The sequence below is a fragment of the Camelus ferus genome, chromosome 5 (assembly GCF_009834535.1).
Source record: "Camelus ferus isolate YT-003-E chromosome 5, BCGSAC_Cfer_1.0, whole genome shotgun sequence".
In the NCBI taxonomy this organism is placed as follows: Eukaryota; Metazoa; Chordata; class Mammalia; order Artiodactyla; family Camelidae; genus Camelus; species Camelus ferus.
The window spans coordinates 16,951,991-16,979,391 of record NC_045700.1 but is presented as its reverse complement, the minus strand read 5'-3'; the positions used below and the strand labels follow the sequence as shown (position 1 = coordinate 16,979,391).

The window sequence follows — 27,401 nt, the reverse complement described above, 5'->3', positions numbered from 1 at the left end:
GTACCTTAATTTTACTTGTGACATTTTGAGAAGGTCATTGAGCTGATCTTTAAAACGTAAGATTTTTCTATTGGCACAGTACCTGAAGTACTCACAAGAAATAATTCTAAATTTGTAAAGTTAACAGAAATGACAGAAATTATCTTTAAGTAATCACACATTCTCTATTACTGAATGGCTACATTAATATTTTAGTCCTTTACTTAAAGCCGACATCCAGGATAAACTTTGTCATTAATAAAATCAGATATATTTAATCTGGACCTTAAACTTGACCCAAATCAAGTGGAAGTAACAGAATCTGGTAGTCATTCACAAGTTAAAAGTTCCTGATAGAGCAACTCATTTATATACACTTAAAAAAGGACCTTTGAATCAAAGCCTTACATGACTAAGAATGACACTGAAATTCATGAACATAACATGAAATATGTTGCTGCCAGATCACTTCCTGGTATTACATTCCTAAGCAGTAATAGAAATAAGCAGATTGGAAGGCAACACTAATTGAATTATATTTTTTATTAGGTCTAAATAATGAAAAAGTTTCAGATTTACAAAGAAAATCCAAAACACCCAGTTTTACATACATCACATTTAGTATCCAGCAGTGGCTCTAAGGGATGAAGACACGCATGTGCTACTTTGATAACATGTTCAAGTTTTCGAGCCTGTTCTTCTACTTTTGCAGCCAAAAATAATGCAGTAGGTGATATTATCTGCAGAAAAGATAAAATTTGGTGATTTAAAAACAAATACACTTCGGAAACACCTTCTATTTTCTAAAGGGAGGGGGTGTGCAAGAAAGGAATGCAACATTAGTAGTATGTATTGAAGTTGGGCTATGAGAAGATTGATGTAAATTTTTAAAAAGCTATTCATTAAATAGAACTAGTTACCCCAGTTTATAAAGTGTTTTTACTTGTCTTACAACAAGTAGAATACTAAAAGGAAAAAGACTTACCCTTTAGCTAAAGGAAAATTTAAATAATATTAATGAACATTGTGGAGGTAAAAACTCAAGCTAAATAATGAAGCCAAACCAAGAAAAGAAAAAAGAAAAGGAAAGAAAATAGAAAAGTGGGTAAAGTATACACAGATTTTCCCTTTTTTGGGGCCGTCACTACTTAATAGGGTTCTTTTAATCAATGATTCATTGTGTGGCTAAGAGCTATATAATCTTGCTTAAGAGACAGAAAAAGAATCTACAAGGCAAAGTAAGACGATTCTCACATGAAACTGCTACCTAATATCTACTACCTCAACACAGCAATATTAAAAATAACTTAAAAACCAGGGAATAAACATGTAAGACAATGCAAGAGTAGAAACCCTGCCAAATGGAGATGAAGAAATTAATTTTTTTAGCTTTAGTAAGTTATGTTCTTGGGATAGAAATAGAAAAAAAAGCACTATAAGATACTAAGAGAAACACCAATTTTGAGCAAATATTTACCCCCAGAGTTAGTAATAAGCCAAATAACTGCTGACTCAGAAAACTGGTACACTGTAAACTCACATAACATTCTAAGATTATATACAAGATATCTGTCATGAAAAGACAGTTTCTAAGTGTCAAGATTCAGGTACATTATTTTTCAAGAGACGAACATCTGAGTCTAACTGCATCTGAGGGGTTTATCAATCACTGTACAGAAACAACGCTAAAAGGAAGAGGGAAGGAGAGAGAGGGGGACATAAATTACACTACATGACTTGGGTAGTTAACGTAAGGAGAAAATTAAAAAAATATATTTTATTTATTTATTATTGTATATTTTAATTGTTTTGGGAGGAGAAAGTAATTAATTTTTAGAGGAGGTACTGGGATTGACCAAGACTTCGTACATGCTAAGTACGTGCTCTACCGCTTGAGATGTACCCTCCATAGCGAGAAAATTTCTGACACAGGGAAGGTGGACCCTTTCTTAGCTTTTAAAACAACTTATAAATATCACTGATGAGACAAAAAAAATTAATCAATGGATTTTGGATCTGAAAGGGGCCTTCTCTAGTCCAACTTCATTTGCAGATGAGTAACTAGAGTAAAAGTAACTTCACAAAGTTCTCTTCCTGGTGTATAAATCTTCAAAGCAGACCTAAAATTAAGTGAGTTTGGCTCCAAACAACCAGAAATGTTACCTTAAAAGGACCAAATAATTCCACTTTGGAATTTCAACTTATTTTTGATCTTTCAAAGTTAAAATTACAACAAGGAAAAGGTTTAAAAAAAATTGAGAATGCTCAAAAAAGCAACTTACTCTTAGTTTTCATAGATATAGAATAAACTATTATTCTTTACAACAGACTTAATTAAGGAATACCAAAATTAATTACTATTCTTGAAATACCAGTTAAACAGCAGCCATGCAGTGCAGGGGGGTTCCTGAGGTGTAGAAAGTATAAGATAACTGAGAGTGGACAATTATCTTCTATCTGGTTCTATCTGTCATTTTTCCCACATACTGAAAATGTCTTACCACTGCTGTCTACTTTATTTGACTAATTCCTTTTCTATTTAAAAGCTTAACTCAAAAGATTCACATCCTCCCAAGGTCCTCCTGAGTCAGAGCGAATCACTCTTTATTCAACAGGAAACAGTGCATCCCTCTATTGCTGCACTTACACTGTATTCTAACTTCTGGTTTACTCATTTTGTCTGCCCTGCCAGTCTAGAAGCAGCTTGGACACAGACTAATTTGTGGTCCCATTATCTAGCATTGTGCGGCTGCTGTTCAAAATACTTCCTGAATGAATGACATGCAGATAATTCATATATTAATGTAAATGCACCAATATTAAACTCAAAGTATTCCAAATGTTACAATAAAAATCTAACAGCCAATACCAAGGTAAGAAATGCAAAAACATAAATAAAATGAAGATACTCTTTAGTTTCCCACAATCTCTCATTTATTATCTCCATGTCTAAGGGGGGAATGGCTAACCCAACCTGCAAATGGTGGAACTATTTGTCAGAGGGAAGCAATACAGGCTCAAGTCAGATTAGACTGAACTTAATACTTAAACTGCCTTCCTAACTGCCAGATGATCCAGAATTTCGCTTACTTGCCTAAAAGGCACTTCTTAAAGTCTCCAATGTGTTTTTCTTTGTAAAATCGTTTAGGATTCCCAGTCACAGGTCCATCCTTTTCAGACTTTTTGTAAACCTCAATATCAAGAAGTACTTCCAAAGGACATAACTCTTCTCCTCAGAAGACAGTCTCAGTGGAAACAAAATATGCATACTAGTGAATGATTCTAAAATTATACAAATAATTAAAAAAATAAGTATTCAAGGAGCTAAGCAGTGATCTTCACTGTAGAATCCTGGTTTATTTACCCATACTCCTCACAGAAGTCTTTCTGTTTTCCCTCTAAATAGGGCTCAATTCTCACCCTCCTCCAGTGCAACACTAATACCCAACACTCTTCCAAAGTTCCTGGTGAAATCCACTAACTCCATTCACATTTCCTCCTCTACTGCCTGCAAACATTTTACTCCATCAGGGCTGTAAAAACAAAACAAAACAAAACACCTTTTTAGATAAATATTTTGTGAATATTCATGTGAGGCTTTAATTTTAAGGATGACTAAGGTAATCAAACTAGGTACTACTTTTTGTACGCAAAGCTGATTTTGTTGTGTGGCTTATTAAAAACAAAAAATTCCAAAAGGTTTAAGTAATGACAATATTACTAGTTGGTCTGTGGCTTTTAAAGGTGAGCATATTTTTGAAGGCAACAAACATTGATTAGCAAACTTGGTTCAAAGTCAAAGAACACACACCAATACTGGAGTAGATACTCAATTGCTTTGAATGACCAACAATTACAAACTGAGATTCAGTGCACTGGGGACAGGGCCATGCACTATCCATCTTTTGTGTTCTGGTACTTAGTTTAATAAATTTTCTCAAGTTACTATAACTAAAGGAAAGAAAAACAGATTTTTAAATAGCGTGTAGAGTTTGCCACTCTAGTAGACATACAACTATTTCAAGGGTATATTACATTCTCAAAACAAGACAAATTTCTACAGAAATATACCATACAAATGATGTAGAGGGGAAGGTAGAGGTGATGAATCCAGCTGTAGCACAGTAGTCAGACTGCCTCTGTGGAATCCTGGCTCTGTTATCTGACTAGCCTAAGCAAATTACCTATTCTCTTTGTGGCTCAGTTTCCGCATCTGTAAAACGGGAGAAATAGCATCTGCTTATAAAGTTGTGGTGAGGATTCAAGGAATCAATACATGTAAAGCACTTAGAATAGTGCCCCATAGTAATACAACTCAAATATTAGTATTACTATGTTGAAAAGTGAAACAACAACTGTGTATTGTTAATGTTGATCTTAAATTTATAAAGTGATTTAACCCTCTCTTTAAAATTCCCTCCTTTCTTGCTCACCTCCCTTCCACGGTTAAACTCCGTTCTTTAAAAGGTTCCATTGTAGTCCCAACTATAGATTCAAACGCTGATAATGTGATAATTGATACTATTTCAATGATTATATCTATACTTGTTCTTTCCTTCTCCCTGCAGTTGTTTTTAACCCTTTCCTCTTTTTCTATTTCTTTGTATGTTTTCTCCTTCTGCCCATTCCTGGCTGCAGTCTCCCCTTTCTGATGTCCTCACTGACAATCTTTACTCTCTGCTGCTGGCTTCAACCTTGATAGCTAGAGGCAAGGTCAGTTTGCATTAACAAGAAGCTTGGGTAATTTCTAAGTCACTGAAAATGGGTGTATCAGTCAGTTTCAAATGAATGAATTATTCTGGTCCTTTATTCTTTAGTAATTAATTTTCCACATACACTTTGTGAACTAGCTATAGCTGTATTATTACTCTTAAACTTTAAATCTCCTAATCTAATAAAAGCCCTAACAGACGCAAGGAAAACACCTCCAAGCTTGCTTTCTACCTGCTAATACATTACCAACAATCTGTTCTTATATTTCATCTTTGGGTCCTATAGGCTAGTGAGGCCGTTTCTTCCCTGTCCCTTAACTGCCCCAGTACCACCTGTCTCCTGTCTAAGATTAGGATAACTATTTTCTTTGCTTTGAAGAGGCTTTATTAATAGATGTCCAGCTAGTTCTAGGTGCCACAGCTCAAAATTTGGAAATCACTTGTCTAAGGCAATAAAGTGGTAATGGTTTAACTTCAGCAAATACCCACAAAAAGAGGATCCCAGAACAGGAAAAGTGAAGTAAAAACTTAGATGTAAGGGAAAACAGCTCCCTCAACAAAGAAAAAAATGGAACACGTCAAATGCCCATTTGTTATTAAGAAAGATTACCAAGTGTGAACAAATTAACCCAAAATTCCAGTACAATGTTAGAAAGTGGTTTAAATCCTTAATTTCTGCTGCACTGAAAGGAATGGCATTTCACTATTACAGAAAATGTCATTAACTCAGTCCGGCATTTTAGCTGTTTTCCTACCCATATTAATTATATATGAATTTAATACTGTCAACATAAGAAAATTTATGTAGAGAATTTAAAAAATCTTCAGGCTGACTGTTATTTGGGACATCCAGTTACATTTAAAAGAGAGCTGGCTTAATAAAAACTGAAAAATACTAGCATTCAGTAATGCTGAAAAATAGTACTGATAAAGAACTGAGGCTTCATTTCCAGAGTAATTACATTATATTTAAATATATTTAATATGCTGAACACAATTTGACATTTTAAAATTTATTGAGGGTACCCCACCATCATGAATTTGCTACAAAGATGAAAAAAAAAAAAACCCAATCTGTATTTTAAAATACCCTTGGCATTTCAAAAGGTGGTGTCTACTCTTCCTTACATGTCCAGCTCTTACCAGCCCATAAGAAATCATACAGCACTGTGAAATAAGAACATTAACATTGCACAGGTATTCAAACACATCATATCAACCTTAAAAAGACCACTTTCCTTCAGATGGCTAAACAAATAAAAACAAATATTACAGAAGAATTAATATTGTAAAGATCAATTCCCCAAATTGACCTACAGATTCACATAATCCCTGTTAAACCCCAGCTTTTTTTTTTTTTTAGCAGAAACTGACCAGTTGATCCTAAAACTCATACAGAAATGCAAGGGACCCAGAATAACCAAAACAATCTTGAAAAAGAACAAACTTGGGAAGACTCATACTTTCTAAATTCAAAACTTCCAAAACTAAAGTAATCAAGACTACGTGGTACTGGCATAAAGACATACAGACCATGGACTAGAAGAAAGAGTTCAGAAATAAACACTTATATTTATGGTCAATTGAAACAAGAGTGTCAAAACAATTCAACTGGGGGAAGAATAATCTTTTCAACAAACAATGCTTGGCACAACCATATATCCACGTGTAAAAAATGAAGTCAATTCTCCTCTTTAACACCACAAACAAAAACTAACTGAAAATGGATCATAGACCTAAACCTAAGAGCTAAAACTACTGAAAAATAAAAAAACTAGAAGAAAACAGGAATAAATATTCATGGCTTTGGATCACGCAATGCTTTCTTAGATATGGTACCAAAACACAAGTGACAAAAGAAAAATGTTAATAAATTGGATGCATGTGCTATAAATGACAGTATCAAGAATGTGAAAAAAAAAAAAAAAGAGCAACAGAATGAAAGAAAATACCCGCAAAGTATTTACCTGATAAGGACTGTTATCCACAAGACATAAATATCTCTTATAACTTAATTTTTTTTTCAATAAATACATACTACAGTACTGCAGGAGCTACAGTTGGTTGAATCCACAGATGCAGAACCATGTACTATGGAGGGCAGGCCAGCTGCAGACTTACAAGTAGATTTTCTACTGTGTGTGGGTGGGGTTCCTAAACTTTGCATTGTTCAAAAGTTAAGCATACACAAACGGCCAATAGACTCATGAAAAGATGTTCAATATCATTAATCATTATGGAAATGCAAATCAAAACCACAATGAGATACTACTGTATACTCACTGGGATAGTCATAATTTTTTTTTTTTTTTTGAGTGAAGGTAGATTTATTCAGAGAGATACATCAAAAGGCAAAAGAAAGGCCATGAGGTGTGGGGGTTGGGTGCTCAGATTAAAAGTAGGTACACGCTCCATAGACAGAGTGCGGGCCACCTCCAAACAGGGAGAGAGGGGCCCAATGGGATAGTCATAATTTTAAAAAAGGACAGTAAGTGTTGGCAAACATGTGGAGAAGGTAGAATAATTTTACATTGTTTGTGGGAAGGTAAAATGGTATGAATACTTTGGAAAACAATTTGGCAGTTTCTCAAAATGTCTTTTAAAAGCTATCCAATATGACTGAGGTCTATGTTTATCATATAATTTAGCAATTCCACTCCCAGGTACAAAGGGAAACAAAAACTTACATTCACACCAAACACAAATGTTCACATCGGTATTATTCACAATAGCAAAACCAAGTGGAAACAACCTAGATGTCCATAAACTGATAAATGGACAAATAAAATGAGGTATAGCCACATGATGACTGGAATGCTACTCAGCAATAAAAAGGAATGAAATACTGATATATGTTACACTATGGGTGAATCTTGGAAACATGCTAAGTGAAATGCCATATATTGCATAATTACATTTTATGTGCAATGTTCAGAATAGGCAAATCCAAAGGGACAGAGAATGGTTGTCCAGGATTTAGAGGGGAGAAAAATCCAGTGAACTGCTAATGGGCACAAGGTTTCTTTTTGGGATGATGAAATTATTATAAACTTAAATTGTGATAATGGTTGTACAATTCTATAAATACACCCACTCCAAATGGATGAATTTTACGGTATGTGAATTTAAATTCAATAAAGATGTTTTTAAAAAAGGAGCTGTTATAGACAATCCTTTTAAATATTTGGTGTACACATACTAACAAAGGAGATTTCAAGGAACTCAACAGCCTAATGATAGCACAACAAATACTACTAAACAACGTTCCTCTTAACTATGTACATCTTTATCACACATTTGCTAATTTAAAAGTAAAATTAGGTTTCGTTTTCAGAAGTTATATATCCATTTCTTAAATAATGATTAACTCTGGCATTTGAATTATGCAATCATTAAAGAAAAACCATTAATTCGGCTAACAAAATAACTTGAACAGATTTTTAAGTCTACAAAAACTGAACCATATCATTTAATTCAAATAGCTATTCCTATCAGGCACTCAAAACACCAATCACCGAGCAAGAGCAATACAAGCTATCTAAAACATCTAAGGATGTGGGGAGCTTGTAGAAATCTGGTATCCTCTCTGAATCAACACATTTAAAGACTGCCTCCAAATCTTCAGAACTTCCTTCCCCTGTTCTCTCAGCTATTTATTTCCACGCATGGAACTACGTCAGTTTTCATGATCTTAAGATTCTTGACCAGAAAAGAATTGTTGTTCCTATTTTTCCAACTTCTGAATGAGCCCTCAATTTAAAACGAGTTGGAATGTGCACACTTCTCTATAGAATACTGTGATGTGACTCCAATAGTAATTTTACTTGATAGATACAAATGTCTATACTTTTCATTAGTCAACTAGTATTACGTTTGAGTTTATAGCCCAAACCAGCACTGTCAAATAGAAATGTAATGTGAGCCACAAATGTAATTAAATTTTTCTAATAATGATGTTAAAATAGTAAAAAGTGGGAAATTAATCACTTCTACTTAGTGGCTATGTAGACATATATACTAGAGAGCACAGGTTTAGGGCCACAGTAGGCATTCTGAAGAGAAAACTCATTAAAATTACATAAAACACATTGAAATGTATTAAAATGTTCATAAGCAATAGCCCAAAATGATTATTGTTTCTAGTCATTACCATATTAGACAAGCTTTTTCTTCTCCCATTAGAATACAAGTCCCTGAGGAAAAGCACAATTTGTATCTTACTTATTTATAAGAAAATAAACACCATGTTTGCCTACTACTTGTCACTTAATATGCACTCAATGCTTGTGGAATAACTACTGTCATGTAAACATACAGCATACTGTCACTAAACACAAGCCATTAAAGCCCTAACATTTAAAAATTAGTAAGTAGGTGAATTTCTAGTCCTCATTCATTTCTTTCCCTGTTTCAGACTCAAATAATTTAGAGAAAAATTTCCCATCTATAAAAAGTACTTAATATGCCAGTTTTACAACTAGAACCATAATTTTATTTAAGTATAAAGTTAATGCCCCAAAATGCTGAAGGGTATGTAAAGCAGTTTCTATCATTTTCCCCATTCCCTGGAACGTACAGTGATCTGTTTTTCTTCAAAAATTACCGTAAACAATTCTATGTACTAAAAACATCTTTGTTCTGCCTTCAAAATAAGTTTATAAATTAAGTAAAGTCAGTCTTTTTACAGAGACCTTTGTGTGCCATGGCTAATGCATTCTTTGCATATTTGTTCATGTAAAAATCTGCTCTATTCTAGAGACCATGCTTAGTTTAGAATTACTATATTATCAAATTGTACAAAATAGTTTCTTAGTTTTGTTTTTTTATTCTTTTCTTTTTTGGGGGGGAGTAATTTGATTGATTATACAGGGGATTGAACCCAGGACCTCATGCATGCTAAGCATGCACTTGACCACCGAGCTATACCCTCCCCCTAGTTCTGGTACAAATGAGCTAAAGCCACCATAGAAGCATAAGAACTATTAAGACTAAAAGACACATGTATATGTGTGTGCATAAAAAAGGTCTAAACTTTCTGAATATTTTTACAACCATCTAATTTTGGGGTAAAAAAGCTGCTTCATGAAGACTTTATAAAGACTTGTATAAGATATAGTTAGTACATTCCATCAGTCAGCATTCCTGTAATTAGACAGAACTTCATATTTCAAAATAACATGAAAGCGTTTTGAAAACTTTTCTAGAGTTCTTTTCAGAATCAGTTCGAAAAAAATCAATCAAGAATACCACATATGCTTTTTCACGTCTGTTGAACTCTCCCAGATAGATCATCCACTTTTTTTTAACAGAACGAACTTCAAGTGACTTATTCCTAAAAAATCCTTATTTTCCTAGAAAGATTTAAACCTATTAAGTACATTTAAATGACAGTCTATTGTGGAGAGATTGGAAATTAGTGTATCATCTCCTTACACTACTGATAATTGGCGGGACAGTTACAAGACAAAGTGGAAATAAATACGAAGGAGGGGAACACAGTCAGGAGACCCCAGAAAGCAATCTGCTACATTTCTGAATATCACTCAAGTAACAGTCAAGTTAGAAAAGCCCCTCTGAAGCATATCTACTTAAAGTTCAGGAAAACTAATCTCTCAAAAAAGCGTAACAAAAAATGTTTAGGTTATACAAAGATATATAAGAAAAAATCAGAAGAGTTGGCCCTAAGCAACAAAATCACACCAGAAAGAATTACTCAATGAAAAATTCAACAAATTGTATTGGGAAAACTGGATATTCAAATGCAAAAATCCATATACAAAAATTAACTCAATGGACCAAGGACCTAAATGTAAGAAATAAAACAAAAAAACTTACAAGAAAATGGGAAGAGCTTCATAATTTTGGATTTGGCAATGATTTCTTGGATATGATACCAAAAGCAAAGGCAACAAAAGAAAAAATAGAAGGGAAGTTGGCCTTGAGAATGGGAGAAAATATTTGGAAATCATGTATCTGATAAGGGATTAATATCCAGAATTTATGTAGAACTCATACAACTTAACAGAAGAAAGACCCAAATAAAATATGGACGAAGGAGTTGAGCCGACATTTCTCCAAATAAATGGCCAGTAAGCACATGAGAAGATGCTCAACACCAGAAGTCATAAAAGAATTCCAAATCAAAACTGCAGTGAGATACCACTTCACACCACTAGGATGGTTATTATCAAAGAACCAGAAAAGAACAAGTGTTGGTGAGGATGTGAAATTGGATCTGTGTACACTACTAGTTGGAATATGAGATGGTGTTGTTGCTGTGGACAACAGTATGGCAGTTCTTCAAAAAATGAAACACAGAATTACAATGTGATCCAATAATTCCATTTCTGGGTATATACCCCACCCAAAGTATTGAAAGCAAGGAACTGAGCAAGTATTTGTACACTCATATCACAGCAGTTGACCACCAACAGATAAATGGATCAACAAACTGTGCTGTAAATATAGAATAGAATATTATCCAGCCTTGGAAAGGAAGGAAATTCTGACACATGCTACAACAAAGATGAGTTTTGAAGACACTATCCTAAATGAAATAAGCCAGACACAAAAGTTCAAATATTTTAAGATTCCACTTATAGGAAGTATCAAAAATAGTGAAATTCATAGACAAAGGAAGTAGAACGGTGGTTGTCGGCACTGGGGGAGGGGGAAATGTGGAGGTTAATTAATGAATAGTTTCCGTTTGAGAAGATAAAGTTCTGGAGAAGTATGGCAGTGACGGTTGCACAACAATGTGAATGTACTTAATGCCACTGAACTATACACTTAAAAATGGTTAAAATGATACATTTTATATTATGTATATTTTACCACAATCAAACACCAAAAAAATTTAAAGTAACATCTCCAAACTAGTAACATTTAAAAAGTTTCATAACACAAAACGTAAGTAAAAAAAGATAAGAAATCACATATAAAAAGAGCACGTCACACATCTGAGCTTATCAACCCAGAACAACCAACATGAAAATATACTGTAGTAACATAAAAGAATTTTAAAGGAAAAAGAAACATTTTGGCTATTTAGGCAAAAATAAATCACCATCTTAACTGTCAACAATGCTTTATATCAGGAAAGAGAAGGAAAAAAAAGTTGGGGGGGGAGGGATAAACTGGGATTTCGAGATTTGCAGATACTGACCGGTATACATAAAATAGTTAAGTTTATTCTGTATAGTACAGGGAAATTTATTCGATATCTTGTAGTACCTTAAGGTGAAAAATAATATGAAAATTAATATAGGTATATTCATGTATGACTGAAGAAATGTGCTGTATGTACACTAGAAATCGACACAACATTGTAAACTGACTATACCTCAACAAAAAAAGAAAAAAGAGATTAAAAAAAATTTCTTCTGTATACCACAGGGAACTGTATTCAATATCTTGTGAGAATCTTTAATGAAAAGTACATGAAAATGAATATATGTATGCATATGCATTACTGGGACATTGTGGTGTACACGAGAAATTGACATATTGTTACTGACTGTAATTCAATAAACTAAATTAAATTAAAATTTTAAAAAAGTTGCCATGTATTTAAGATACCAAAGAAAAGAAAGCATGAGTTGGGGGGAAGGTATAGCTCAGTGGTACAGTGTGTGCTTAGCATGCCTGAGGTCCTGGGTTCAATCCCCAGTACCTCCATTAAAAACAAATAAATTAATTAAAACCTAATTACCTCCCCCCCGAAAAACCAAACATAAATAAAAAAAATTAAAATTAAAAAAACCCCACCAAGATCATAGAAATAATTCCATTTAAAAACAAACAAACAAACCTAATTACCTTCTCCCCACACTCACACAAAAATAAGAAAGCATGAGTCAATAATTTTATATCCAGCAAAACTGACCTTGGGTATGAAGAGCATAAACTGTTATCAAACATACAAGGATTCAGACATTATTTCCATGATCTTCAAGAGAACTTCAAAGAATCAAAAATGACTACAGAGACTCCAACATAAGCACTGGTAGTGAACAATATATACAATGCAGAATTAAGACTGAAAGATTAAAAGAGTTTTGTAAAATCTATTTAAGATAATGTAGATACAACTTTTAAAAATCAGGTGTGAGAGGGGAGAGCAAACTAAAACCTTTAACTGTTCTCAGTAATTATACCACTGGTGGCTGTACTGTTATTCTGAGACTTACTTGTGTTATATGAGGTTAACTTAACAAGTGATTATGCAACATTTAAATTGTCATCCCACTTCCTTCAGAACTAAAGGTCATGGAGATGTAATACAAAAGAGGTTAAGTAAAAAATGCTATTGTTGCTTGAATCAGAATGAACTCCTAGGGTATTTTAAATATATATGTTAAATAAATGTATATAAAACAAGCCCAGTTAATGTATTTTTTGTATAATTCATATATTTAATATGTAAACATGTTGCTGTGCATAGTGAATATATTTTTACTGTACTATGTATTTCCTTGCTCTGTTCATTGAAGATGCCTAGAAACAAGACACACACAGTAACAATGAGTATCACTGGTGTCCAGGCTGTGGTCTTGAAATACCACTTCTTACTAAAAGAAAAAAGGATTTCTTAAAGAAATGGCCATTCTAGCATTGGAGCAGAAAATGCAGATGAGCCTGGAATATCTTGCTATAATAGATATTGAGGAAACTACCCCAAATCATAGAGGTATAGTTACTATATGGTCCAGCAAGTCTACTCGTAGGTATATAGTCAAAAGAAACCAAAATATGTATCTACACAAAAACTTATACATAAGTGATCATAGCAGCAATAGCCAAAAAATAGAAATAACACAAATGTCCATTAACTGATGAATGGATACACAAAATGTGGTATAATGGTAGTTCAACAAAAAAATAAGTGAAGTACTGATACATGCTACAACACAGATGAACCTTGAAAACATTATGTACTAAGTAAAAGAGGCCAGTCACAAAGGAACACATATTGTATGACTCCATTTTTCAGACGATGTCCAGAAGAGGCGGCGGGAAGGTGGTGGTGGTGGTGGGGTGTGTGGCAGGGAAGAATGAGGAGAGATGGCTAAAGGGTGTAGGGGTTCTTCCTGGGGTAATAAAAACTTCTAAAATTGATGCGCAATTTTGTGAACATACTAAAAAACCAGTGAACTGTACACTTTCAATGGATGAAATATATGGTATGTGAATTTTGTCTCAACAAGGTGGTAAATACAGAGAATCAAGTATTTATTCTGCCTTTCCTATATGAACTTGCACCACTGGGTGTCCAAACAGTAGATTAATCAGAGTATTTTACTAAAAAGTACTCCAATTAACAAATTAAGAAATGATAGAATTAAGAGTATCACAATGAATGAAAGATCTAGTCATTGAATATCAATTGCTGCTAACATCACAAAAAGACCATCAGACATTAGGTGCTTCCTGATGAAAGAATTATTACACCAACTGTAGTCTCTCCAAAGGGATCTAACGTGAGCTTGACCAAATTTCTGGATCCAACTGGCAATTGGCAGGAAATACAAGAACAAAGGAACATGATAAACTGCACCATGAGTATGCAATCAGCAAAAAACCCAGATGGATGGAAACTCTACGGGTCTAATAAAAATTAAGTAAAATAAAGGAGGAGGAAGAGGAAGAGAAGCCTGTACACTGAGAGACATAAGAGATCTATCAAACTGTTAATGGACAAGGAATGCAGAATTTTTCCCTCCCTTTGTGGAAGGAGGGAAAGGACTGACATTGGGATGGGGTACACGAAGGCACTTTTGGGGCTGTTAGCAGTTTCCTTTTTTGATTTGAGAGGTGGTTACAAAATTGTCTGCCTTAGATTAGTTCACTGAACTATATACATCTGGTGGTTTTATACATTTGTGTTTTATTTCATAACAACAATTAAAAGAAACCCACTTCATTTCATATATGCACAGTTAGCTACAGCACTAAAGGACACCAAGTAGATGAGATACAACAGGATGTGAATAGGACCCAAAGGATAAAGTCGGAGAAAGAAATGTAAAGAGTGGTGTTATCTTGGGAAGCGTAGGAACTTCAGCTGAGTCTTACAACCTGACAGATAGATTAGGGTCAACATGAAAAGTGAAGGGAAAGCACCACATGGAAAAATAGGGATGCTCAATGCATAAATGCTAAGACTGATGTCTGGCTGAAAGAGGAATCTGGGGCCTAATTCAAAAGTGGACTTCACTGGATTTTGCCCAATGAGGTAAGCATATCAAAATTGGAGAGTATTTTCATTATTAACTTGTATACTCATCTCCTCCTTAGAAATCACTGGCATCAACAGTTAGCATGCCTTATTTCATAAAACATATTAGGGTTGGACAAAAGTGAGAACTACAGCATGGAATCAGGAAAGCTGCTTTGATTTTGGAAAGTCACTAAGCAACTGCATCTGTTTCCTCAGGAGGATAATACCTCAGCTGCAGTAAGTAAAGTGCCTATTACCTAGTGGGATCTTAATACATTTTCATTCACACAATTCATAGTTGAAAAGGAATTTAGAAATCACCTAGTCTAATACTTTCAAATTTACAATCCAGAAAACATGTGTTTGGTCAGTAAATATCCTTTTGAACAGAAAAGACACAGAATATATCCATTTTTGCAGAAAGTTTTACTGGCCAGCACTGCAGTATTTCCCGGCAGTATTAATGGATTTCAAACATGAGACTATTCTTGGACTAATTGCTTTATTAAATTAAAAGGCAGAAGTAGAAGTGAGCTATAATATACACAACCACTCAGATTTCAAAGACATTTTACTTTGGCAGGTAAAGGAATGAAATACATGTTGATTTAACTCCCATCAAACATGATCATTGCACAGTCATCCTTCAGTAGCCACAGGGGAATTGGTTCCAGGACCCCTGCATGGGTACCTAAATCCGCGGATGCTCAAGTCTCTTACATAAAATGGCATAGTATTGATGCATAGACTATGCATATCCTTCCGGATACTTTAAATCATCTCTAGATTACTTATAACAATTAATACAATGCAGAAGCTATGTAAATAGTTGCTGGCATGAGGTAAATTCAAATTTTGCTTTTTGAAACTGTCCAACATTTTTCCAAATACTTTTTGATCTGTGGTTGGTTAAATTCACAGATGCAGAATCCACAGATACAGAGGGCTGACTGTATAGCAATGGATTACGAGACACACAGGAGAAAAAGCAAAATAAAAACCAATAGTCTTCAACTTTAGCATGCATTAGTATCACTTGAGATGCTTGTTAAGGTAGAGAATCTCAGGTTCCACCACAATATTCTGATTACATAGCCCACTAAAGCATATCTTACATGAGCATCCTGGTAATTCTCATGCAAGAAGTTGGTGAATCTTCTTGGCACATCACAAAAGCTTTAGACATACTCCTTCCAGTGATAAATTTCAGGGCTATGAAGAGATGCCTAGTAAGAGATACTTGAGGTAGAAATAGTGATAACTGCATGAGTAATAGAGTATAGATGCGGGTACAATTTTTGCTTTTATCACTCTGCTGCTGTGTGACTTCAGACAAAGTATTTAACCTTTATGATTCTTTTCTTCCTTATCTGCAGTAAGAAAGAGGATATCAGCCTTAAATGTTCAGGAACCACATACCAAAATAAACCTAAGGTGGAAAAACAACAACAACAAAAAACCAACCAAGAAACTCTTCCCATGAAATCAGTAACATCTCCAGAGAAATACAAAGGTAATGAAACAAAGCAAAATTAAAGGCTGGTAGACTTGCTTAACAAAACATTTATGTCAAAAAACACCATAAACAAAATTAGAAGACAAACTATTAAAATATTTACTAATATAATTTTAAAAAGCCATAACAAACTCAAATAAGAGGCCAAGAAACACATTAGCACTTCACAGAAAAGCAACATTTCTTAACTAAATTTAAACTTTAAATTTTAGGACTACCAAAAAAGTTTCCTTAAAGCCCTCAATTAGAAAAAGATCACAAATGTGTCCTTTGATCTTAAGGTCCTTGAGAATAAGCAATTTCTTACTAAAACAGATAAAATTCACCAAACATTCAAAATTAATCTAATGACAATGACATAGCTTTAGTCTCCTTAACTCTTTAGGTTAACCCATGGTTTTCTCAAGCTCAGCACTACTGACATTTTGTACCAGGTAACTTTTTGTTTTGGGGGGCTATTCTGTGCATTGTAGCATGTTTAGCAGCATCCCTGGCTTCTAAATCCCCTTCCCTTAGTTGTGACAACCAAAAATGTCTCTAAACATTGTTAAATGTCCCTTGGTGGGCTAAACTGCCCCTGGTTGAGATCCACTGAGTCAATCTATATTATCCATTTCTGGTGCCATCTTAAAAATTACTTCCCCAGAAATAGCCACATCTAACCAGTCCAATTCTGCATGTTCTCATTGCTGCTGTGTGCTGGATCTAAGAACTAACTGTTTAAAAGAACAAACAAAACCCTTTATCTGTGCTAAAAACAAAAAAGATAAATACATATACACTTGCACAAGCAAAAAGTATTTCTGACAGGGCACACAAAAACTGTTAAGAGCAAATGCTGCAGGGCAGGGGGCTTAAGATACTCGGATGGAAGGTTTATTATAGCCTTTTTTCTGTTTTCATTTACGATAACGCCTGTTAGTTTTCAATCATACTTTAAATGTGTCTATGTGGGGAGGATGTATATAGAGAAAAATGTGTAAGAACTCATTTAATAGACCTGTGAGCAACAAAATTTGATCCATTCTATTGACAAACCACTGCTGAATATCTATTCTATGTTAAGGTACTGGCGAGTAAAGCCAAAAAAGAAAGGAGACAAAACTCCCCCGCCCTTACACTGCTTACCTTCTAGTTTCAATATGTGGGGGAGGGGGGAGGATTTTTACATTTAACTTTCTCTAGATTCCTATGTTTGAAAGAAATTTAGGGCTTTCACAATAAAAATTTAAACAAAATCCTTAGCTAAACAATCCTCCTAAAACATTGGTTTTCTTTCACAAATGGCAATTGTTTATGGCAACTGTTTATGAGCAATCTGAGTATAAACAAGCAACAGTTAGTGCAAACTGGATAAAATCTACTATTAACAAATCTTGAATAAATTCCTATGCCAAGACTATTACTAAAAATTATAATGGGTGAATGCTATATATCGGACAAAGAACAGAGACTGTGAGCACTTCTTTAGAAAGATAAAAGAATGCCTTTCCTTTAAATTATTTAAGTCTTTACAGGGGAAGAAAGGAATGAGAAAAGAACATCTTTAAAGTTTCAAATGATATCTACTTGTCAAGAGCCCAGTCAACTGAGAAAGATTACTAAGACTGCAAGCAAAAAGTGGTAATCAAAGTTTAGCACAAGAAAATACAAGTTCCTTTATGTGTATCAGCTGACTAATCTAACTTAGATGTATTAAGTGACAGTCAGATATGACAGATTCTTAGAAGTCATCATAATCATTCCTTAAAATCATTAGTTCTGAATACTGCCCTTAACTAACCATGGTCTCTTGAGACCTTAAAACTACAACACTTTTAAATTTGGCGTATTATATTGTTTCAGTTGCTGCAGCTCAACTAAGAGGCAATGGGACTAACGAGAAGTAAAGAGAAGATTAAAATGACCAAATGAACTGGGAGATGCCATGAGAACAGACCATAACTAACAAAAATACTAAGAGTGGTCTTTACAACCTCATTTTAAGAGAACGCATAGACTTGGAATTAATGCAATAAACAAATGCATCGTAAATTTGACAAAGCAAACTGATGAACAGTTTCTAGGAAAAGCTGGGTCAACACCTACTGTAAGACTAGCACTAGAGGATGTTCTCCCACAGTACATACTTTGAAGGCACTGCTGGTTCCAGGACTGTTTTATACTTTTACTAGATTTATCTTGAGCTTGATCCAGCAAGGCCATTCTTCAATTACTAATCTCAGTTACACAAACCTTACTGCATCCAATGAGCAAAGGATAGATTTATCTAACTAGGTTACATATAAAAGTCATTTCTGCTGATAACAATCCAACCTTCTAAAAGAGAAACTGACAACAGAACTAAACAATAAAAAACAGTTCTGCTGACACTAATTTTATTCTTAAATACAACAGCAACTTGACTTTTAGGGAATTTTCTACTTTTAAATTTGTCAATGTGGGAAAATAAAACAAAGCCTCATAAATATTTTTAAATATTTTAATATAATGAACACACATTTATTATAAAACTAGGTATATTTTGTCACTAGCATCTTAAAATTTAAGTTTGTTATGGTTTAATTTACTGAATGGTGTTCAATTTACTGTGTGTTGAAGACGCATGCTTTTTTAAGTTTACTATGACATTCCATTATAACCCTCTAAGAAAATTTTCCCCAATGATATGGGGGAGTATGAATTTGAAAGTGACTCACATTCAATTTGAGACCAGCCCCCCTCACCCTAAAAGAACAGGGGAAAAAAAGATAAAAGAGTGAGGCTGTGCAATTGATGTAAGTGCACCAACACAAATACTAAAATCAATTTTGATATAATAGCAAAGGTAGAAAAGACAATGTTTAGATTTGAAGGGTGTAATTTACTTCTCAAAATAGAAATTAACAGCCAATTTCAATTATCCTGCTAATAATAACTCAATGCAAAATGTTGACACTTACTTTCACACACATATAAGATAATAAGTAGGGTAATGAAAGTGAGTACTCTTTCTTATTAAATGATGGCATTTAAGTAAAACAATTAAGAGTTAAGAGAATTCAAGTGACCGGGCTTTCATCAGTCAATTTAAAGTTAAAGCTGTGAATCTCGGCTATAAGTAAAATATTTAAAGCACACCAACAAGGCCATAGAGACAAACAAATTATGAAACAGAGAAGGTTCAAAGAGAAATGTAGTCTTGTGGTGAGATCATTACTGAAGTAGAAAAGTAAGCAAAGGGGACATCTGCAGCCATATAACGAATTTCCAGAACTATTCTGATTTGTGATTCCTACCAGCATTCTCCAAAGCTTACTTAAGGAAAGTCGTATTTATATCAGTATTCATTAGTTCACTACTGCCTTAGGAGACAATTTAAATAAAAATATAACTTTCTCAATCTGTTATTTCATAACACTATCACTGACCTAAGTTCTGTGCACAAGAAATAACTAGGAAAATGGAAACAGAGTAAGACTCACGCAAATTTAAAAGATGAAGAGTAGAAGCAAAGGAGACTGCAAGAGACCAAAACGTATACAAAAATACATACTGTTTAAGATAAACCTACAGGCCAATCTGATAAACCAAATCAGACTTATGATCAGAAAAGATTAAAACAGGATTCAATCTAAACTATGAAGCTTTTCCTTCCAACTCAAAAAAAAAGGACCTTTTCAGACTTTTCTTAAAAGGTTCTAATGACAATCCACAAATTGCAGTCTTCTATGGTCCACTTTTCCACAGGCCTCTCAGAATAGCAATCTAAAAATAGCTGTGAGCAAAAAACATGGTGAGAAATAAGGCACAGTTAATATTTCTAAATAATATACTATTTTCTTTGTCAACAGGTGCCACACATGAAAGTGACGTCTTTCATAACTAAAAAAAAAAAATTTCAACTAAACAACACGACTCCACTTGTCAAGATTTAGATTATGTTTCAAGTCAGTATTGGAAGGTAAGATTTACTTCAAACTCATTATACATACACACACACCTCTGATGTATATCTGAAGCAAGACTTGCCACTGCATCACCAAAAATTTAAGTAGACAACTAATGCTAAAGTGCAATAAATAAGAACATCTGACAACTTAAATTGCATTAGCAAATGAAATATTTCTGCTAAACATTTAACTCTTTCAAAAGGGTCATTCCAAAAGAATGTTACAATTAAACAAAGCCCAATTCACAGTATTCGAAACAATATAAACCCAATACAATTAAGATGTACAAAAGAATGACTGGGCTTTCCCACATGTCATTGTACAATACTACCTGCAATTATTCAAATGTTGAGTATAAAATTTAAATGAATACCAATGTAATAAATAACTCTGAGTAAAGAAACGTTTCTGATTTATCTTTCAGTTCAAAAGTCGTGGCAGAGCCTGACACCTGGTAGCTTCTTATCATAAATTAAAAACTCAACAACCAACCAAACAGAAACCCCGCATTTGAAGCAAAACGTTTATCACGCGATTCACCTTCAGTGTTAACTTAGAACACTAAACACAACAGTTAAACCCATGACCAACTTTTTTTTCTGCGTATCGATTTTTCCTTAAAATTTGACTGTAGTAAAAACACAATAAAATAGTACTTACTTGTCTATTGAATTTGGTGAATGAATGGTGCATATAAAACCTGTGCATATAAACAATCGCAGTGTTTATTGTAAGTTGAGAGCTGGAAGGTAACGTTTAGGAAACATCTGCGAAAAACAAGATCTCATTTCCAAAACAATTTTGAAGGAAGATTCCCGATCTGCGGTTCTTTCCCAACGCCTCCCGTTCACTCAAAACCAATCCCCAAACTGTAATAACAAATCAAACAATCATTCCGGTAGGATGGTGGGGTGGCGGCTGGAGGATAGAAAAGGCTCCACAGCGAACCAACAGTAGTCATAATAATAACAACAACTGAGCATGTCACTCCAATATCGCTACTAAGCGACCCCGGGAAGGATTTATCAAATGGCTACGACTGACTAAACCCAAAATCAAACAGTTGAAACACGCGCGCGCACCCACACAAAACCATGCCAAGAACATAAAAGACCTCTGGTTCGCTCCCAAGGTACGAGCATCGCCATCAAACCGGCGAGGAGAGCAGGTTGGGCTGCAGAGAACCCTTAACACCTTTCAGTATTCCTAGTCCTTCTCGCTCTCAACCCCTTTTCGGACAAGAGGTCGAAGCAGCCGCCTCTTTTCTGCGATAATCCGTAAAATTCCTCGCTCGTCTGGGCGGCACTCCCATCCCCCGCCGCCAGCACGCGAGGCCCCAAACAGATTACACAACGCAGTCTCCCAGCCCGCATTCCCGGACTCCCCTCCTCCTCCCTTCTTCTGCCGGCCGCTCGCGGCCTCCCGAACCCGAGCCTGCCTTCTCTCACGGCACGGCCAAGGCCCAGCAGAGGCCGAGGCGGCGGCGCCATGTTCGCGGCGCACCAGGCCCGGGGACCGGGCGAGTGGTGAAGGGGCCAGGGCGTGAGCGGCGGAGGGCCAAGAATAGGAAAGGATACACATTGAGACGCTGTCCCATTTCCTGGATGAGGTTGGCCGCTTGCTGGCGGTACGAGAGCTCTTTATCCGCCTCCACTCCGCAGCGGCGGCTCGGCGTGTTCTCCAGCTGTTCCCGAGTAAAGAACCAGCGAGAAGAAGCTCCACGGCCCGACGCCATGACACTTCCTCCTCCGCCCGCTCCCTCACCCACCCCCCTCCCCTCCTGGCTCGCGGACTCCCCGCCAAGGCCGCGCGACCCCGCCCCACTGCGCTCGCCGTAGACCACGCACCGCCCCTTTTCACCGCCGCCGCCGCCCATGCGCGTGCGCAGGGGCCGCCCTACCGGCTCACCCTAGCCTTTTGCTTTCTTTTTCCTGCCCCCGGCCTCGCTCTCGCGCACGGGACCACAATGCTCCGCGCAGCTTGTCATTTGGAGGCGCCCGAAGGTGGGGGTCGGATGGAAGGAAAAGGTCGGCGCGGTGCATGCCGGGCTTAGGGTTGGCTGGACGAAGGGGCGGGCAGCAGAGGAGGCTAGAGGTTGGTCTTGGGTCGGGCGGTGAGGGAGGGCTGCGGGCGGCTGCGCCGTGGGGCCTGGGTGTGGACTCTGAAATCCCGGCTGCTGTTTGGGCCGGGTGTCTGGCGGCGCTTTAAAAAAGAGAAGAACCTTTCTCTGTCGCAGTCGCGTGTCACCACGTCCATTTTCCTCTAACGTCGGACTGCGCAGTCTCGTAGGCTTGACTCCGGCGTCCCGGACGGAAAGCTTCCGCCCAACCGGCGGCTCTGGGAAGGACCTCTCTAGGGAAACGCGGAAGAAATGACGCTCCACATTTGTGCCGCACTTCAGTGCTTCCCCCTCCCCCATCATCTTGGTTGAATCCCACAGCTACTCAGGCCGTGGGTTTATTTTTTAAAACTCGCTTGCCAAAGGTTGTCCGCTGAGCAAACCAGAGGAGCCGAATTTATAAACTAGGTTTCGAGTCTATGGTTAGTGTTTTTGTAAGCCACACTGTGATTTAAGAGAGGATTAGATAGAAGCAGTAAGTATAAAAGGAACCGAATAAAAATTTTAATTTTAGTATTTAATACAGTAACACTGCACATATCTGTTCATCAGCCCTTTCTCCAGAAGTTTCCGCAGAGCTCCACTCGGAGTCCGCTGGTCTCTGAGCCGACGCTTATTGTGTGTGCATAAATTTCCTAAGTTTTAAATTTTAGCTATTTGCCATAGGTCACAGAGTACAGGCAGATACACTCCTAAAAGGCAACTGATATACTTTTCACTGAATTCCTGATTAAATCTCCAGGCTTTCGTCATCACTTGGGGGCGCCTATGCTCAGTGTACTAATACACTTCGGCTCTTCCTGCATCTATTAAGCTACAGTTTTGAGCTCTTGATTTGGTTTCAGTAAGCAACTATCATGATCCATCGTCTAAAAAAATTCATTTCTTACCTTCCTTGCTTGCTTCGAATGTTAGGCTACTTAGAAGTTCCAGGATAGATTGACTTAAAGCAACATTTTAAAAAGTCTACCTCCAACACTTACTCATGATAAAAACTCTAAACAAACTAGGAAAGGGGGGAACTTCCTCAACTTGATAAAGAACATTTGTAAAATCATACTTAATGGTGAGAAACTGGAAGCTTCTTCAGGAGAGAATGTCCCCTCTCACCACTCCTTTCAACATTGTACTGGAAGTCCTAGCTAATATAATAAAAGGAAATGAAAGGTAAACAGATTGGAAAGGAAGAAATAAAACTGAGTTGGTTCACAGATGTCATAATTGTTCATGAAGGAAATCTCAGAGTATTGAAAAAACTGGAATGAATAAGTGATTATAGCAAGATTATAATGTAAGAGTCAGTTGCTTTCCTGCATATCAGCAATGCAAAATTGAAATTTGAAATTAAAAACATAATACCATGTACCAAGAGTAATACTTAGGTATGAAACTAAAATATGTACAGGAGGTGTCTATAACTATAAATACAGATATATAAAACTACAAAACGCTGATTAAGGAAATCAAAGTAGGTATATGTGGAAGAGTATTCTAGGTTCATGGATTGGAAAACTTATTATTAGATATCAATTCTTTCCAACTTTATCTATAGATTCAGTGCAATCTCAATGAAAAATTTAGCAGACTGTTTTGTTGATATCTACAAATCAATTCTAAAGTTTTTATGGAAAGGCAAAAGACCCAAAATAGCCAGCCCAGTACCAAAGAAGTTGGACTGATGCTACCCGACCTCAAAGCTACAGTAAAAAAAGACAGCATATATTGGCAAAAGAATAGATACGTAAATCAGTGAAACAGAATAGACAGCCCAGAAATAGATCCACAGAAATCTAGTCAACTGATCTTTGGGAAAGGAGCAAAGGCAATACAGTTGAGAAAGGATAGTCCTTTTTCAACTAATACTGCTAGAACAATTGGGCATTCATATGGGAAAAAAAGAAATGAGACACAGACCTCACACTTGTCACAAAAATTAACTCTAAGTGGGTCATATGCCTATATCTAAAATGTAAGACTTTAAAACTTCTAGAAGATAACAGGAAAAAAATATAGGTGACTCTGTGTTTGGCAGTGAGTTTTTAGATACAACACCAAAAGATCATCCATGAAAGAAAAAATTAAGTTGGACTTTATTAAAGTGTAAGATGTCTCCCCTATGAAAGACACTGTTAAGAGAGTGAAAATACAAGAAGACATCTTTGCAAACATATATCTGATAAAGGACTTGTATTCCAAATATGCAAAGAACTGTTAAAACTCAACAATAAGAAAACAAAGAATGCAGTATAAAAATGGGCACCAGATCTGAACAGACACTTCGCAAAGATGTGTAGGTGGGAAATAAGCATGTGAAAAGGTGCTCAACATCATATGTTATAGAGTATTCTCAGTAGTAGTTTATAGTTGTGAAAGACTGAAGGCATGACTGTCCATGAATTGGGGATGGGATGATTTGGTACATCTATGCAGTAACATACTTAGTCAGTTATTGAAAAGAAGAAGGCATCAAAGTGCTAAAAGGAAAAACTGCCAACCAAGCATTCTTCAAAACAGATTCACAGACATAGAAAAAAAACTTATGGTTACCAAAGGGGAAAAATTGGGGGAGGGATAAATTAGAAGTATGGGATTAACAGATACATACTACCATATATAAAATAGTTAAACAACAAGAGATTACTTCAGTAGTCCTGTTGAGAGTTGAGGACTTGACTTTGGAAGCTTTAGGAAAGAAAGAACAGATAAAAAGTGAAAGATACGAAAGTGGTAGAATCTGTTGGATTTAATGACATGGGGAAAGGAGAGGATTTACGTGACAGTGATTCCATTAATCAGAGTTGGGACTATAAGAAGTGGAACTAAATTTGGGGTAAAGGGATTGAATTATAATTGGGGCATATGGTTCTGTAAAATACCATAGTATTGTAGCTTTGATTTTTCTGGGGGGAGGCCTAAAGCTGTTAGGACTTCTTGAAACATTGTCTCCCCCTGACTTCTGAATAACCACATTTTTCTGGTTTTCTACCTACCTCATGGGGCATTACTCAGTTTCCTGTGCTGGATGCCTCCATATGACCTCCAAATGCTGATTAATCCCAGGAATTAGTCTTTTGGTTTCTACTCCATTTTTTTCTCAGTGATTTCATCCAGTCTCATATCTTCAAACACCTTCTATACGCTGACAGTCTCTCCCCAACTTCCCTCTGAACTCTCCAGAATAGTATATCTAACTGCCTACTAGACATTCCTAGTTAAATATCTAAGAGGCATCTGAAATATAACAAGTTCAACAACAGAGCACTTGATTCTCTTCCTTTCCCAAACCTATTTTCCCCCATTGTGGTAAAATAAATCTACCTACATGCTCAAGTGAAAAAAAATAGGAGTCAAGGCATTTGTGTTTAAAGTCTGGATTAGTTTAATACCTTTAGCTGTATCTTGGAGGCTAAATGTCCCTGGAGTTGTTGCACAGAAAAGACATCATTAGAAAGCAGTCCTCTGTACTTGGATTAAAGAGTAATTTTCTCATCTTTTCTAGTCTACATGGTTTTACTTTATCTTAGAGTTAAATCTTTGATCCAATCGATGTTGGAGTTATCCTTATGTTGATCCAATCGATGTTGGAGTTATCCTTATGTCTAATACGGGAAATGAACCTAATTTTATTGCAGCATTTTTTGTAATTGCAAAATATTGGAAATTACATACAACGTCAGAAAGTAGGAGCTTGATAGAACAAACTGTGGTGCGCGCGCGCACACACACACGAATCAAGCGTGATTTCTTTCCTTCCTGTCTTCCCTGTTCCTCACATTTATCTAGTGCTGTTGCTTCTCCCTAGAACCACTTCCCACCATCCCCATTCTACTACTCTTGCCCAAGTCCCCATCATTTCCTTCCTTGTGTCTCTAATACCATCTTGATCCCCTTAAATAATTCTTTACACAGCTGCTAATGTGTGTGTGTTTTTAGTATAAGTTAGAGCATGTCATAGACCTATTTTTTAAAAAAAACTCCAATGACTTCCTATAAAACTTAATATAAAAGTCTGAACTCTTGACCATAACCTACTTATCTGGCCAACTGTTCAGCTTCATTCCCACCCCCTCCCCCATGCTAACAAGCTCTGCCACAGCTCTTTCCTCAGAGCCTTGACTGCTCCAGCCTGTGCCTGGAAGGCTCGTCTCCATGGCTGCTTCCTTCTGTTATTCAAGTCTTAGTTCAAAGTCCTCTTTAAAGCTGTGTTCTCTGGCCCCACCACTTAATGTTTTATCCTCCATCCTGCCCTAGTCACACTATACATTTCCTTGTTTTAATTTCTGCATTGAGTTTATCATAAGAAAATTTTCCTCCCTCCTTTCCTCCTTCCCTCCCTTTCTCCTTCCCTACCCCCTTCTTTGCCCGTCTCCATTCCTCTTTTCTCTGTCCTCCTCCTTTATTTATATTTTTCACCCTCCAGATTGTAGGGTTCATCAGAGAAGGAATTTTACCCTTTTTGTTAATTTCTGTATCCCCAGCGTTTGGAACAGTCCTACAGTCCTGGCACATCATACAGACACTCTGTGAATATGAATATACCCATTATCTATTTATGTATCAGTCTATATATCTATGATATTGAATGAAGTGATCAGGTTTCTTTTCATAATAAAACAGTCATTATGCACTGTTAAAAGTGCTCAAATATAGGAAAGGAACAGACATTTCTCCCTAAGAATGGGAAAGGAAAAAATAATAACATATGCTTCATATTGCTGTTTTGCTCAACTTTGTTTTTTTATTTAGGCAGATTGAAGTAACAAGCAGAGTGGTGGGTGGGTAAAGTCCGAGGAAGCAACAGGAAGAGCAAGATAGACTAAGTAAAGCAGAAAATAACGGGATGGGTGTAGTTTAGCAAAAATTAAATCAGCACAAATTACGTGCCAATAATCAACTCTTGATTTTCTGGACTAATGGAAATGAG

General features: G+C 36.1%; 1 protein-coding gene across 4 annotated transcripts in view; it reads right to left on the bottom strand.

The window, feature by feature from the left end:
* Nucleotides 1–22,140, bottom strand: part of CCNT2 (cyclin T2) — a 38,605-nt gene extending 16,465 nt beyond the window's left edge. For 2 of the 4 annotated variants that reach the window (XM_006186782.3, XM_006186783.3), the window contains exons 1-3: nucleotides 21,936–22,134; nucleotides 21,019–21,100; nucleotides 591–719 (exon numbers count right to left, since the gene is read on the bottom strand). In XM_006186782.3, coding sequence (XP_006186844.1) covers nucleotides 591–719; nucleotides 21,019–21,100; nucleotides 21,936–22,093 — 369 coding nt within the window. In that variant the 5' untranslated portion in view covers nucleotides 22,094–22,134. Of the gene's footprint in view, nucleotides 1–590; nucleotides 720–3,069; nucleotides 3,513–21,018; nucleotides 21,101–21,935 lie in introns of those variants that run through there. The other 2 variants (XR_001366292.2, XM_032479336.1) reach the window with 2 other exon arrangements.
* Between the last annotated feature and the right edge of the window lie 5,261 nt (nucleotides 22,141–27,401).